The 16844-nt window shown below is 38.4% G+C and overlaps 1 protein-coding gene across 1 annotated transcript; it reads right to left on the bottom strand.

Annotated features, from left to right (window-relative positions):
• Nucleotides 1–5803: 5803 nt before the first annotated feature.
• On the bottom strand, nucleotides 5804–6635 carry LOC127079331 (uncharacterized). The gene is made up of 2 exons (XM_051019729.1): nucleotides 6371–6635; nucleotides 5804–6222 (listed from the first exon to the last, which is right to left on the bottom strand). The coding sequence occupies exons 1-2, from the start codon at nucleotides 6633–6635 to the stop codon at nucleotides 5804–5806; spliced, it is 684 nt and encodes a 227-aa protein (XP_050875686.1).
• Between the last annotated feature and the right edge of the window lie 10209 nt (nucleotides 6636–16844).

Below are 16844 nucleotides of genomic sequence, written 5' to 3'. Positions count from 1 at the left end.
GCAATCAATTATGATATTGTACGGGAGTTCTATGCAAACGCCATGCATCTTGAAGAGGGAGTAGCTTTCAACTACCAAACCAGAGTAAGAGGCAAGATTATTTCGTTTGGAAGAGATGCAATCAACCAATATCTTGGTAATCCTCTAACCTTGGGAGAGAATTAGCGGTGCGAGTATCGTACCCAGGAATTGGCCAACGTTTGGGATCTTCAAGCGGTGAGCGCTACCCTATGCCTTAAAGGAAAGACATTTGACCTAAATGATCAAGGACTTCCAAAGTCATGGAAAAGAGAAAATATGTATCTGGAAGCAAGGGCATTTCTGGTGCTGCTGTTGAGCAATATCCGGCCAAGGAGCCACAGCACTATGATCCCTTTGGATGTAGGGTGCTTGCTGTATTACATCATGATCGGAAAATCTGTGGATGTAGCATCAATCATAGCGGGGGAAATGCGCAAGATGGCTATAAGCGGGACAAAATTTGGTGGTAAAGCAGGTGTGCTTGCATACCCGGGGCTGGTCATGGGACTTTGCCGACGGGCGAATGTTGCCATTCCGGATGAAGTACATTTCTCTATCACTAGTGTGATTAACGATGCTTATTTGAACAGGTTTTGCCAAAGGCAGATGGGTAGAGCCGAAGGAGCTGGGACTTCGTCCTCTAGACCCCGACCCCGCACCACTCCAGTTTTCGACCAGATGGCATTTGCTAATTATTGCTGCGAGAGCTTTGAGGCCTCAAGGAGGTCTCAATCATTCATCTTTGACGCTATGCATCAACAATTTCAGAACACTTTCTTGGCACCTGAAGCCCGCACATTTCCGTCCCAGGCGGAATATGTTGCTTATGCTAATTGGCCTGAGGGCAGGCCAACTTTTATGCGGGGTGCAGGAGGTGGTGCTAACCATGGTGATGAGATGGAGGACGTTCTTGGATCTGTTGGTGGTGGACAAGAGGAGGAAGATTAAGGAGCTTTTTGAATTTTTATTTTTATTTATTTTGAGTTTCTTTGTATTATTTTGCTTTTGTAGAATTTTGAGTGTACTTTTGGGTGGCTCTAGTTCACCAAAAGTTTGGTTTGTTAGTTGTTTTGATAATTGCATGAATACTCTTTGAGATTTAAGTGTGTTACGATCAAATTGGTTTACCAACATTTTTGTTTAATTGTTCTTACTCTTAAGTCAAGCCTAAAGCAACCAAGAAATGTTCGCAAAGAAAGAAGCATAGGACACTTCGAGTGGTGATGATAAGAATTAGTGTCGGCATTTCAAGGTACACTTTATCGCTTTCTAGACTTAACATGAGTAGTTTAATGGTATGTGCAAATTCCATATCATAAATTCATTGAAATATATGTCATTTTTGAATCAAAATAGGACTTAACCAATTGTGAGGAAGCTTTCCATTGTACACTAAAATGCGGGAAACCGAGCATTATTTCAACTCATTCTTATCATGCTAAATCATGCATCAATCTATTTTTGTGTGAAAATTTTGAAAATGATAGAGGCATTGTTTGTTGAGAAAAACCACTTGACCAAAAAGTTTGAGTCAACTAACCTTGTGAGGAGTAATCCTTAGTTAAACCCCTTTGAGCTTATTTTAGGATTCATTTGGTTGATAAGTGTAAAATCAATTGAAAGTTTTGTGAATAAATGAATCCTAATTTCTTTCGTGTCAATTGAACCCTCAAACCGAGTTGTTTGAAAATTTTTGCCTTTTGCTTATGTCTAAGTAGGGAGCATTTTTGAATAAATTTGGTTTTGGAATCTAAAGTTGGGGAGAGTAAAGTAAGAAGAGTTGATTAGAAACTTGGAAAAGTGAGTTTTTATGAAAGGGTGAAAATATGAAAAGAAACAAGAAAAGAAATCACCCTTGAAACCATAGAGAAAAATATGAAAAGAAAACAAAGAAAAGGCTCATGGTTGTGTGGTTGTAAAAAGAAAAAGAAAAGAAAAAGACGGGGATCAAAGAAATGGAAATTGTGTAGAGTTGAATGTAAGGAAATGCTCCCTTAGGATAGGCAACTTTGTTGAATTCTCTTAATCATATCCTCTCTTGAAACCCAAGCCACATTACAACCCTTGAAAGACCTCTTGATTCTCATTTTTCACATGATTTGGTATTTGTTTTGATGACCGCATGATTTGAGTTGTTGTTGATTTAATTGCTTGGATGAGTGAAAGTAACCCTTCATGTTATTCATCATTACTATGATGTGTGTGTAAGTTGATTCAATTTTGACATACATGACTTTGAATTCCTTGGTATGATTTTTGCACTCAACCATTTCTCTTATTTATGTTTTGTCTAGAATTGAGATAGGTGGATTGAGAAAGTGCCAAACACTTTTGAACCATTTGAATGTCCTTAGTTCTTGTTTCAATCTTTTGTGTCATTGCTTTGGTTGTGATGGTGGAAACTTTTATTTAGGGACAAACAAAATGCTAAGTTGGGGAGAGTTGTTAGGGACCAATTAGTACTACTTTTTATATAATTTTATTGGTCCCTTTTACCAAGTTTTGATGTAATTACACACTTTTATTCTCACTATTTTGTATAAATGCAATTAGGTTTAATTTATTTTGTTTTGAGTAGTTATTTCACATATTTGTTAGTTTTGTAGAATTTTTGGGCAAGAGAGCTTTGGAATGATTAATCATAAATTGGAAGAAGTGTTGAATGCAATTTGGAGGCTTGACTTTGAAGATTAACATTGGAAGACTAATTGGATGAAGCTTGCAAAGCAAGGAAGCTGAAGTAGCTTCAGTTCGCGCCGCGAACTCCTTTCACGCCGCGAATCTTGCGAATCCAGCAAGCTGTTTTGGCCAAGTGTGTTGTTTTCAAGGCCAGCTGTGTTTTGCCATTTTTGTGTCTGTCTTAGGGGGGCTTTTTAGCTTTAGATGAAAATGATCATTTTAGGAAATGTCAATCCTTTTAGAAATTAGAATGTAAATTGTTCATTCATTCATTGATACTTGGATATTTTTTGTAAGAAAAAAAACAGAGTTTTATTCTCTATTCCCTTTGGCTGTTCAAAATGAAGATGAGAAGCTAAACCCCATTTTGTCAAGATTGGAGGTAGTAGCTATTCCTATTTGTTTATGTATTTTATTTGATTCTTATATATGATGAAAGATTGTTGATGTATTGAATGATATTTTTGCCCTAAGTTGAATATTAGACTTGAGTAGTTGTTGAAAGAGATTATTTAAGTTTTGATCTAAAATATACTTTTAAGTAGTGAATAAGTTGTAGAGATAGATTTATTCACTACTCTTCTTTTGTATCAACCATTAAAGATTGCTATATTGATAGTTAGATGGAGAGATCGTCTAAGGATTAATATAGTGATTATCACAATATCATTTAGACATAAATGACTTTGAGAGGATACTTGAACATCATCAATAATCTTAAATCTATATAGTTGTCATAAGGAATCATAAGCAATTGGAATAGTGAACTCCAATCTTGCCAAGCCTTTTACATTTGATAAAAACCATTTTACTGTTTTAGTGACATTCTATGCAAAAGATAACTTTCCAAACCAAACCACTTGGTTACTTTCTAAACTTATAACAATTTGGATTATAGAACGGCAGTAATAACAACCAATCTCTGTGGATACGATATAAAAATATTTGCCGAAAACATACTTTTCAACAGTGACACATGAGATTTTCCTCGAAGCAAATCCCTCTTTTAGGATATTTACTCTTAGCTAACACTAACTGCTTTACATTATTTTCTTTTAGCCATCAGGGCTCCACCTAAGAAACCTACCATCAGAAGACCAGACGAATTAAAGACTGGGGGAGGTAACAAGCCTACAAAGGTATACTTCTACCTTTTCTTTTCTTTTTCTTTTGTTATGTTTAATGATGCTGACATTCCAATTCTTAACTTAGGCTGCTCGAAAACCTCCTCTAAGTCCCATCAAAATCCAAAAACCCATAGAGAACCCCGTCATAATAGAATCTGACAAAGAGGATCTGTCGCCGGTGCTCGACCTAACTTCTAGGAAGAGGAAGCAGCAGCTGAAGGTCACCGACACTTTGAGCCAACCTCCAGCAAAGCTCCCGAAGAAAAGGCCTTCTGCACTTACTATTCAAGAGCCTACTTCTGAAGAAATGGCAAAGATAGCAACGACCCAAAATGAAAGTAACAACTCCAGCCCTGGGGGCGAAGGTGACAAGGTAAAACAAACTTCACTCTGCCTTACATAGTTTATTTACTGTCTTTCACCATTCATTGTTTCGATTGTGTTGATTTCAGGGTGGCGCAAGAACTGTCGTTCGAACCAAAACCATAACTTCTTCCGCGTCAGCTTCTATTGTGGATGTCCTAAATAGTGCTGGCGAACCCACTTATCGACCCTCATCTGGAAAAAGCTCCATAAGTGAGATTAACGAACTTTTTTCTGGTGGCATTGATACTTCACCACCAAAGACTGCTACTCAACACTCTCATGCCAGTGCCTCCGATCATGAAACTGCTTCGATCGAAGAAGATGAGGCTGAAGTGAAACCAAATCCTATGATGGTGGATGAATTAGTTGAAAATGGAGACAATCCTGGAGACAATTCATACAACATCGAAGGAACAGTCAATCCCCGGGAGGAAGGTGGCTACGTCGAAGATACGTGGATGGAGGAAGAGAATGAAGGCAACCAGACCACAGTCCTTGTTGGTGGTGATGATAAAGGCTCTAAAGAGAGAGAGGCTGATACAGGCGAAGGGCAGGCCCAGAACCAAACTCTTGTCACTCCAACTATTGCAGTTATTCCGACAGGCGAAGTTTCGACAAGTAGTACTAGGGGCCTTTCTGCAGAAAGACTGGCCATTCTGAAATGAAGCCAACCCCTTGAATATTTGAAGGTTACGCTAAGTTGTAGGGAAAGTTCTTCTGAACAAAGCCTTAGCACTGCTTCGGTGTCTGAAGATCAACCTTCGAGCACCCATGCAGATGAAGTGCTTTCCAAGATTAAGGACAAGATCTTTGAAGGTGACATATTCCTGTTGTTGTTGGTTGATTCTTCTGCCCCCTTAACCTTAAAGGCTCTTCTTGATCAAGTCAACCTGTTAGAAACTTCCCCTGAAGTTGCCAACATTATATTGGAGATAGGCATTATGATCGACCAAGATGTCGCAGATCATAAATTGCTACCTCAGCTAACAGGGGAAATAGAAAAGAAAATTGGTTCTGAAGTAGCTGTCTGGGATGCTGCCACTGAGTCAACCAACAAAGCGAAGGAATTGGAGCAATCTAAACAAAAGAACCAAGAAAAGATCGAAAGCCCAGATCATGATATTGCTTCTTGGAAGAAGCAAATCAAAGAACTACAGAAAAAAGATCTCTGAGGCCGAAAGAAGCAAAAGCGAACTCCTAGAGTTTGATGATGCCTTAATGGCTAAAGATCTAGAATTCGGCATGGAGTTCGTTGAACATGCTCGAAAACTTGAGTTTGACATCAAACTTCTTCGGTCGAAGAGATCTTTATGTGAGAAACGTCTAGAACTTCTCAAAGCAAAGTACCTTCAGATCAAGGCCACCCTTCCTTTCTAATTTTTCCATTTTGCTTATTTTTGATGTAATGAGACATAAGTTTTAATTGTAATGAATATTATCCCTTTGGACCTTCAAATAAAATGCAAATCATTTTGGCATTTTTACCATGTTGACTCTGATTAACTTATATATATATATATATATATATATATATATTATATATATATATATATATATATATATATATATATATATATATATATATATAATATATATATATATATATATAACTATTCGTCTCTTATTTTTATCTCTTGGAGCACTGGTCTATACTTTTTAAAATATTTCCCATTTACTCTCAAGATCCTTTTGTCTTCATTAATCTCCTCAATTTCGTAGGCACCATTAGAAAACACTTGCAAAATTTGAAAAGGACCTTCCCATTTTGGAGACCACTTCCCTAAGGTCCTATCCTTTCGATCCATTGGAAGGATCACCTTCCAAACCAAATCTTCAGGAGAAAAACTTTTGATTTTCACCTTTTTGTTATAAGAGTTCTCTACTCTCTTCTTCTGCCGTTTTAATAACTCCAAGGCATTTAACCTTTCTTCATCTAGATCAACCAACTCATCCAGCATCATGCTCCAATATGACTCTGTTGGAATTTCATGATGCCTTTGAGTCCTTGTGGATTGTAAGTGAATCTCTACTGGTAAAACAACATCATTACCAAAAGTCATCCGAAAAGGGGTCGACTTAGTGGCTTCTTTTGAGGGAGGTACGACATGCCCACAAAATCTGATCTAAAGTTTTGTGCCAATTTCTGGGCTTCTTCCCCACATGCTTCTTAATCAAACCAATGATCACTTTATTAGTAGCTTCGACTTGTCCATTAGCTTGAGCATAATATGGCGTCAAAGCTAAGAGTTTGAAACCCATTTCTTTAGCAAATTCTTGCATCTTTCGGCTAGTGAATATTGACCCTTGATCTGTTGTGACGGTCTCTCGGATTCCAAATCTATAAATAATATACTTCTGGATAAAATCAATCACATCTTCCTGATTTACGTTTGGTAAGGGTATAACTTCGATCCATTTCGTAAAATAACCAATATCCACCATGATATATCTTTGACTCTTAGATGATGGTGGTCGAATTTCCCCAATTAAATCTAAAGCCAAACCTATGAATGGCTAAGGCTTGACGATGGAGTGCAATTCGCTTGCGGGGACGTGTTGTATGCATGCATGTATCTGACATTCTTGGCATCCTTTTGAAAATTCGATGCAATCCTTCAACATAGTAGGCCAATACATCCCTTGGTAAAATAAAAGTCATTTCATCTTATGGAGCCAACTTGGTGTGCCCCACACGCCCCACTATGAATAGACGAAAGGGTTAAATATGCCTCGGACTCACTGAGGCACTTAAACAAAACTCCCTCAGGGGACTTCTTAAACAACTCCAATCCCAAAAGAACATAACTTAACGCTCGGTACCTGGTTTTTTGATCAACAGACGTCGTTGGATTCTGTAGATATTCCACTATTGGTTTCCTCCAATCTTCATTTTCCAGATTGTTTATTGCCAATATTTCGAAGTTTCCTTCATCAGCGTATCCTAGCTTTGTCTTTTCTAAGTCTGAGGGGATTAATCTGGTTGATACAACTTTTCCTCTGACTTCGATGACTTTTTGCAATTTTTCTTTTGAAATTTTATACCCAGATCCAATTTGAGGCAAGTCATTAGCCACTTGATTTTCCAATCGAGGTATATGTTGAATATTAGCCATCTCGAATATTTTTAGCAATCGACTGGCTATTATGAAGTACATAATTAAATTCTTCTTAATACATTTGTATTCTTTTGTGATCTGTTTTATGACTAACTCTGAGTCTCCCATTATTTCGACTCGAGTTGCCCTTAATTCCAACAATATTTTAAGTCCGGCTATGAGGGCTTCATATTCGGCCTCATTGTTCGAGCAGAGACCCTCTACTCTGTACTTGAGTCTTGTTGGAATTTTATTAGGAGAAATAATTAGCACACTTATGCATGTTCCATCCCTGTGACTAGACCCATCGAAGTACAACTTCCAAGGTTCTAATTCAAGGTAGTGCAATGCATTTGCATCTATGGAGTGGTCGACTATAAAATCTGCTACCACTTGTCCCTTAACAGCCTTTAATGGCATGTACGTTAGGGAAAATTCGATTAATGCTAATGCCCACTTCCCAATTCGACTGTGCAAAATTGTTTTGGACAACATATGTTTAATAACGTCGAAATGAGATGAAACATAAACATCAACAGGTTTTATATAATGCTTCAACTTTGTACAAGAGAAATACAAGCATAAACACACATTTTTAACTATGTTATACCTAGTTTCTGCATCATTAAGACCCTACTGAGGTAATAGATGGCTCTTTTGACGCCATTATCATCCTCTTGAGCCAACATGCTCCCTAAAGTCTTGTCAAACATAGATATGTACAATCTCATACTCTTATTTCTACAAGGTGGTGTCGGGATTGGTGGATGACTCAAGTATGCTTTAATCTTATCAAATGCTCCTTGTTGAGCCTGCCTCCAATCAAAACCTTCCTTGTTTAGTCGAAGCAATGGTGAAAAAGCTTGTGTCTTCCCACTAAGTTATGAGATGAATCTCCTCAGGAAATTGATCTTGCCTAGTAGTGACTGCAATTCTTTCTTCGTTGATGGCGCTTTCGCTTCCATTATGGCCTTGGTCTTATTCTGGTTTATTTCAATTCCCTTTTTATGGACCAAAAAGCCTAAGAAATCCCCAGCCTGTACACAAAAATCGCATTTGAGAGGATTCATTTTCAGACCATGCTTTCTCATCCTTTCGAAGGATATTCGAAGATGGTCTATATGGTTGTTCCCTGAAACAGACTTAATGATAATATAATCTATGTAGATTTGCATAAAAGTCTCTATAAGATCATGGAAGATCAAATTCATTGCTCTTTGGTAGGTTTCCCCAGCATTTTTCAAACGAAAAGGCATCACCACCCATTCGTAGGTGCCTAAGGCTCCAAGGCATTGAAATGGTGTTTTGGGGACATCCTCTTCTGCAATAATTATTTAATTATACCCAAAATATCCATCAAGCATGCTTAAATAATCATAGCCTACAGGGAAATCGACTAGCATTTTTGCCACTGGCATCGAATATTCATCCTTTAGGGTTGCAGTATTTAAATCTCTAAAATCTATGCAAACCCTCAAAGTACATTCTTTTTAATAACAAGCACAATATTAGCTAACCTTTCGACATACCTGGCTGTGCGAATGAAGTTACAGCGAATGAGCCTTTCGACCTCTTCTTTGATCTTCGAGAGTATTATTGGTGCAAATCGCCTTGGGTTCTGCTTAATAGGCTTCTTTCCAGGCTTGATTGGAAGCTTCAACTCAACCAGATCTCTGCTCAAATCAGGCATCTCATCATAGTCCCATGCAAAACAGTCTTTGAACTCTTTCAATAACTAAACCACTTAGACTTTTAATTGAGGGTGGATATTGGCGCTAATGTAAGTTGGCCTCTTTATTAATCCCTCTCCCAAGTCTATTTCCTTCAGTGGATCCTGAGCCAGCATTTTAGCATTTGTTGCTAGCGGATCCTTCTCAAAACCCAAAGGCTCATCATCATAGATAGCGTCAAGCCTCTGGCCTTACTCTTTGTTTTGACCCTTGTCAGGTGGCATTGGGTCAAAATCCTTACCATGACCTATTGGATGAAAAACTTCAGTGGCTTCGACAGCCATGTCTTTTACCTCGACCTCTAAGGCCAATTGTTGCTTGTTTTAGGCTATGTAAGCCGAAATCCTTTTTAAAGTTGCGAACTCAGTCATCAACACTAAATTCGCTTCCCTAAACTGTGGGTTCAATTCCAAACACTCCTAAGTATCCAAAGTCATCTTCGCCTACTACTTCGTTGTCCCAGCGAAAGCCATTGTAAGGGTGCAACGACAGGGAGCAATACACGTTGTCATCAGGAGTGAATATAAAATCGGCCGAATCACAAGGAGCGATGTTGGCCAAATGCTTATCAAATTGGTGTCTTCCATTATGATTGATAGGGGTTTTGAAGTACCCTTGATCCGCCTCTATATTTTTCATGATGCCATCTGGACGCCATATAATGATCCTCTGGTGCATTGAGGATGGGACAGCTCCGACCCCGTGTATCCACTCCCTTCCAAGTAACAGATTATAGTTGGTCTTCATTTCCATAATTATAAACATTGTTGATCTTGTGACCGTTCCTACGGTTAACTCGACTTGGATGACACCAAGGGTGGAACCCACTTTACCTTCGTAGTTGGTAAGCACCATATTATGAGGTTCTTTTGTCAGCCTGAAATTCTCTACGGTAAGCTAATGACGAACCTCTTTCGACTTCGAAGCTCTGTCATTTCCCTTGACCGCGTTTCCTGCCATCTACTGGCTTTACCCACTTCCCGTTCGACACTTCCGCACTAGGTTTGAAAGAAATAGGTTTAGTAGCAGGACCTTTTTGCTTCCCTTCACCAAGTGTCACCATCGGCCGTCTTGGATCATGGTATCTCCTTGGGTCGAAAGCCCTTATGGGATGAACAGCCAGTTGACTTTGAAATTTGTGACCTCCTTGGTGATTCGCCCTCCTTACCCTCTCGAGATTTTGTGTTGCCTTCTTATCAAACACAACACTGCACGGAGGGCACAACATGACTTCCGATTGCTTCTTCTGGCATCTTCGGAGGAAGTCAGACAGTGTTTCGTCCTCTTTTGGAAAGGAGATTTTGTTATATTCTTCCTGTCGACACTCACCGTCAACTTCCATGGATGTCTCCTGGGATATCTCGACCATATTAACCTCCATGTTGACATCTTCAGTGATGTCTAGCTTCTGGAATTGTAATTGAAGGCCCTCAGTGGCCTTGTTTATCTGCACGAAACCATCAGCGGATTCCTTGGTGATTATCATCATATTGGAATCTTCAGTGGTTCCAACACCGGAGACATCAACGCTCTTGTTGGTGGCATCTCCCATAGCTTTTTGAATGAAGTCATTAAGAGATTCTTGATCAAGACGTTCAGAAACCTTAGCCATAACAGGTTCATTGAAAAAGTCTTCAGTTACTTCAGTCATGTCGAAATCATCAGTGACTTCGACTAAGTTCACTTCCTCTGGCTCCGTATAATGGGCATCTGCCACTTGCAGAGGATCGGAGTCGATCTTCATCTGGCTCCGAGTTTTGTCTCCAAATTTGAGTCTCCCTTCTTGGTTGGCATTCTGCACAAGATCCCTGAAAAGAAAATATTGAGATGTTTTATGACCCAAAAAACCATGGTATTTGCAAAACCCTTTTTTCTTTCTTTTTTCTAAAGGATGTACTTTAGCACCCGGTGGTACTATCATTTGACCATCCTTAACTAACAAGTTAAAAATTTCGTCACATTTTGTAACGTCGAAGGTATAAGTTTTCTTGGGAAATTTATCATTCTTTTCTGATTCGATAGGGTTTTTTCCATTCGAAGGGGCCAAAACTTTACACGCGTAAGGTGGCCCTTGCTGCAATTCAGCAAGATCAATCTCATTCTCGTCGAAGTATGAAAGTCTATTACAAGACCCCTCATCATCATTTCTGAAATCGACATAGGCTACTTTGTTTTTATTTGCTCTAGCATTTTCTTCCTTCAAACGTTCTAACTGTCGAACCCTATCGGCCAATTGGGCCATATCTCTCAGATACTGGGTGTAACACCCCTTTTTCTACCCCAAAATACTTAACATTTAATCAGAGTGAATAAGCACGCATATAAACAAAAGGGCGTCACATCGACGTTTATAAAAACCAACAGCTTTCAAAAACCAAACATCATTCATCATCAATATACAATACACTTGGTCATTTAAAATAACACATTTCAAATATCATGAATATACAAGTATATGCGTTCGCAGCGGAAAATAATGAATATTCATGCATTTCATAAAATGATTCATGTCCCATACCATGATCATCTCTCAATAATCTCCTCAAGATAAACTAAAAACCATATCCAGAATATTTGGCACTATGGCCTCTCAAACAACAAATTTCAAATAAACATGTTCACAAGTAATAACATAATACATATCCAAATAAGATATGAGTTCAATACTACCAATCTACCCCGTGTTACATGACCAGAGCATTGACTCGCTACCTAGTCTCTAAAACCAAAACACGAAAACTCTCCGGCTAAATCTCGAGTGAGCTACCGTCCACTTACTTCAGCAATACTACTCTTGAATATCTGCACGATGCCCATGTAAAGGAAACATTCAAACAGAAGGGTGAGAATTCAAATCATTATGAAGAAGTATAATAAGGCACAATGATTAAATCAACAATTAACGGAATTCATCACACCTTGTATAACCATGTCAATAATATTAACCAACATTTATTTCACATGTTTCAAACATCCATCAAACTCAAGGAGTACAATACTAAAATCCAATACTATATTCCCAAATATACACATGACTACAATTATCACATAATCACATATTTTGCCAAGTTATGTATCCAAACATCACCAAATTCAATTACCATATCTCATACACACCTCACAATCACATCAATGCATACATTCAATTATCACATAACTCTAATGTGACTCAATGCAAGACATGTGACTCTATGCATGTGGTACCGTAATATGAACCCAACGTTTCACCGCTTTCCGATTCAATATCTAGAATCCAAGCCACGCTTCCGATCCGGACAAGATCAAAGCCACTACGTCTATTTCCAATTAAGGATCAACGTCTGCTACGCCTATTTCCATTCAAGGATCAACGTCTATTACCATGTGAACCCACAGTTTCACCGTTTTCACCATAAAGCCGACCATGCCATGAATGAATGTACAAATACCAATAACATATGCAATTAAGATCATCTCTACCATCTTAACATTCCACATATCACCATAATTCAACTCTATGAATAATCCACCAATGGTACATATACACATTCATAACAATATATCATTCACAAATATAGGCTAATTATCAAATACGCACACTTAGATTTCATTTCAAACTAAATACAGCCTTTAAAGTCTCAATTTTTCATTTTTCAACAGTGGTAACCGGTTAACGCTTTTAGGTAACCGGTTAACACGAAACAGAATGCAATTCCTGGCAGATTTTTAAGTAAGTAACCTGTTAACGCTTTTTGGTAACCGGTTAACACAAAACAGAATGCAATTTCTGAGCAGATTTTTTAACAAGTAACCGGTTAACGCTTTTGGGTAACCGGTTAACACAAAACAGAATGCAGTTTCTGAGCAGATTTTTAACAAGTAACCGGTTAACGCTTTTGGGTAACCGGTTAACACGTTCGAAACTGGAACTTTTCTTAACGTTACCTGTACTTTAATGGAATTTAATAAAATAAGTGGTTTCTCAATCTATCACTCACTTTCATCCATATATCCATTCCAAACACAATTAATCACCACAAATCAAGAATACTCATCAAAATCTAACAATTCCAAAAACCATGAAATTTAGGGATTTCAACGTAAACATATTTCTACCCATTGACCCAATCATACTAACCCATAATAATAAGGATTCTCCCCCTTACCTCTTCAATTTTCTGGAAACCTTAGCTTCTCTCTTGTTCTTCCCCTCTTCTCCTTACTTTTCCTCTTTTCTTTCTCTGTTGCCGTCAAATGATCAAATGAATCCTACTTCTCACTCTCCTACCTCTTACTATTCTAGTATTATATTTGGGCTTAAAGAATGATACCTCTAATTTAATTAATAGGCCCAATAAGACATAGTATTATAATATCCCTATTTAATTCAAATAAATTAAACCAACACAGTATACACACCAAGTTAATTAATATAATCAATTATTATACTACCTAACAACCAATTAATTAATTAACACTCCAAATAAATAAAATAAAATATAATAATAATAATAATATAAGAAATAAATCCTAAAATTGGGTTGTTACAACTCTCCCCCACTTAAAATATTGTCGGCCTCAAAAATTTACCTCAAACGAACAACTCCGGATACAATTCCTTCATCTTATCCTCGAGTTGGCGACTCCGCCCCATATCACTTTCACCAAAGCAATTTCCTTACCACGAAGCTTCTTCACTTCTCGATCTTCAATTCGCATAGGTGATGTATCAACCGTCAAATTATCCCTCACTTGAACATCATCTACTGGAACAATATGCGATGGATCCGCAATATACTTCCTCAATTGAGACACATGGAATACATCATGAAGATTAGAAAGTGACGGTGGTAATGCAATCCGATATGCCACTTCACCTACCCTCTCGGAAATCTGATAAGGACCAATGAAACGCGACGTCAACTTACCCGACTTCAAAGCTCTACCAACACCCGTTATTGGCGTAACTCGAAGAAACACATGCTCATCTTTCTCAAACTCAAGAGCCTTCCTCCTCTTATCATGATAACTCTTTTGACGACTCTGAGAAGCCTTCATCTTCTCTTGAATCATCTTAATCTTATCTGTAGTCTCTTGAATCAACTCGGGTCCAACCACAGCACTCTCTCCCGATTCGTACCAACATAAAGGAGTTCTACACCTTCTACCATAAAGAGCCTCAAAAGGTGCCATTCCAATACTCGAATGGAAACTGTTGTTATACGTAAATTCGATCAAAGGCAAGAAACTATCCCAGTTTCCTCCTTGTTCCAAAACACAAGACCTCAAAAGATCTTCAAGTGACTGAATAGTCCTCTCCGTTTGACCATCAGTTTACGGATGATATGCCGAACTCAAACGCAACTTCGTACCCAAAGCACTTTGCAAACCTTCCCAAAATCTCGAAGTGAACCTCAGATCTCTATCCGAAACAATGCTCGACGGAATACCATGCAAACTCACAATCCTTTCGATGTACAACTTAGCAAGTCTCTCCATCGAATAATCCATCCTCATCGGAATAAAATGAGCATATTTCGTCAACCTGTCCACAACAACCCAAATCGCCTCACAATTACTCAATGTTCTCGGCAAGCCCGAAACAAAATCCATAGAGATACTATCTCACTTCCACTCGGGAATAGATAACGGTTGCATCAAACCAGACGGATTTTGATGTTCAATCTTTGACTTTTGACAAGTCAAACATGAATATACAAATTCTACTACATCCTTCTTCATACCTTGCCACCAAAACATCTTTCTCAAGTCTTGATACATTTTAGTAGCACCAGGATGAATACTCAAACCACTTCTATGCCCTTCCTCAAGAATCCTCTTTCTCAAATCCGCAACTTCCGGAACACAAACTCGATCACGACACCTCATGATACCATTCTCATCAATCCGAAAGTCACCACCTTTGTCTTGATTAATCAATGTCATAACATCGACTAATTTCAAATCTGACTTCTGACCTTCTCTAATCTCGTCAATAATGCCACACGTAAGCTTCAACATACCAAGCTTAACACACGAAGGCGTCGCTTCACAAACCAAACTCAAATCTCTAAATTGCTCCAACAATTCAAACTCTCGAATCATCAACATAGACATGTGCAATGACTTCCTACTCAATGCATCGGCTACAACATTCGCCTTTCCAGGATGATAATTCAAACCAAAATCATAATCTTTCAAGAATTCCAACCATCTCCTTTGCCTCATATTCAATTCTTTCTGATCGAACAAGTACTTCAAACTCTTGTGATTACTAAACACATCAAATTGCGATCCAAACAAATAATGTCTCCAAAGCTTCAACACAAACACAACGACATCCAACTCTAAATCATGCGTCGGATAATTCCTCTCATGAACTTTAAGTTGCCTTGAAGCATAAGCTACCGCTTGCCCTTTTTGCATCAAAATACCTCCCAAACCCAACAAAGAAGCATCACAATACACAACGAAAGGTTCTAACGGATCTGGTAAAATTAAAATAGGAGCCGTGGTCAATCTTCTCTTAAGCTCTTTAAAATTCGCTTCACACTGCGAAGTCCAAATGAAAGCTTGACCTTTCCTAGTCAATCGCGTCAATGGTAACGACAACTTAGAAAATCCTTCAATGAACTTCCTATAATAACCAGCCAAACCAAGGAAACTTCTAATCTCAGCAATAGACTTAGGAGCTTCCCATTGAGATACAACTTCAATCTTCGTAGGATCCACAGAAATACCACCACTCGAAATCACATGTCCAAGAAAACTTACTTCACTCAACCAAAACTCACATTTAGAGAGTTTAGCAAACAACTTCTTCTTTTTCAACACCGATAACACAACCTTCAAATGCTCGGCATGATCCTCTTCACTCTTAGAATAAATCAATATATCATCGATGAACACAACAACAAACTTATCCAGATAATCATGAAAAATTCTATTCATATACTCCATAAATACACTAGGTGCATTAGTCACACCAAAAGGCATCACGGAGTACTCGTAGTGACCGTACCTTGTCCGAAAAGCAGTCTTTTGAATATCCTCAGCCTTTACACGAATCTGATGATACCCAGACCTCAAATCAATTTTGCTAAACACACAAGCTCCAACCAGCTGATCCATCAGATCGTCAATCCTCGGAAGTGGATACTTGTTCTTAATCGTCACTTTATTCAGTTGTCTATAATCAACACATAATCTCATAGAACCTTCTTTCTTCTTGACCAACAGAACAGGTGCACCCCACGGCGACACACTAGGACGAATAAACCTCTTCTCAAGCAAGTCTTCAAGTTGACTCTTCAACTCTTTCAACTCAGAAGCAGACATTTTATAGGGAGCCATCCATACAGGACTAGTTCCAGGAACTAAATCAATCGAAAACTCAACCTCGCGTTCCGACGGTAAATCACTTATATCTTCCGGAAATACCTCCGCAAACTCACAAACTATTGGCAATTATTCAATCGTCCTCTTCTCACGAATATCCAAGGTTGCCAACAACATAAACAACTCGGCACCACCTTGCACCGATTCATCAACTTGCTTAGCAGACACAAACCAATCTTCCTTAGCACCAACCTCAGGAAAAATAACCGTCTTCTCGAAACAGTTGATATACACCCGATTAAATTCTAACCAATTCATACCCAAAATCACATCAAGTTGCTCTAAAGGAAGACAAACTAAATCAATTCCAAAATCCCTACCAAAGATACTCAACGGACAATTCAGACACACATATGAAGTAGAAACAGAACCCATAGCAGGTGTATCAATAACCATACTTCTACGCATATCAGATAATATAAGATTCAATCTCTTAGCACAATCCAAAG

This window comes from Lathyrus oleraceus, chromosome 5 (genome assembly GCF_024323335.1).
Source record: "Lathyrus oleraceus cultivar Zhongwan6 chromosome 5, CAAS_Psat_ZW6_1.0, whole genome shotgun sequence".
Lineage (NCBI taxonomy): Eukaryota > Viridiplantae > Streptophyta > Magnoliopsida > Fabales > Fabaceae > Lathyrus > Lathyrus oleraceus.
The sequence above is the reverse complement of the archived record's forward strand: the minus strand, read 5'-3'. Positions and strand labels throughout refer to the sequence as shown.

Excerpts from the sequence above, each read along its gene's own strand:
- LOC127079331 (XM_051019729.1), bottom strand. The coding sequence starts at position 6,635 with ATGGTGGATATTGGTTATTTTACGAAATGGATCGAAGTTATACCCTTA. Across the intron at positions 6,223-6,370 it reads TACTAATAAAGTGATCATTG|TAGAGATTCACTTACAATCC; the intron begins GTTTGATTAAGA and ends TTGTTTTACCAG.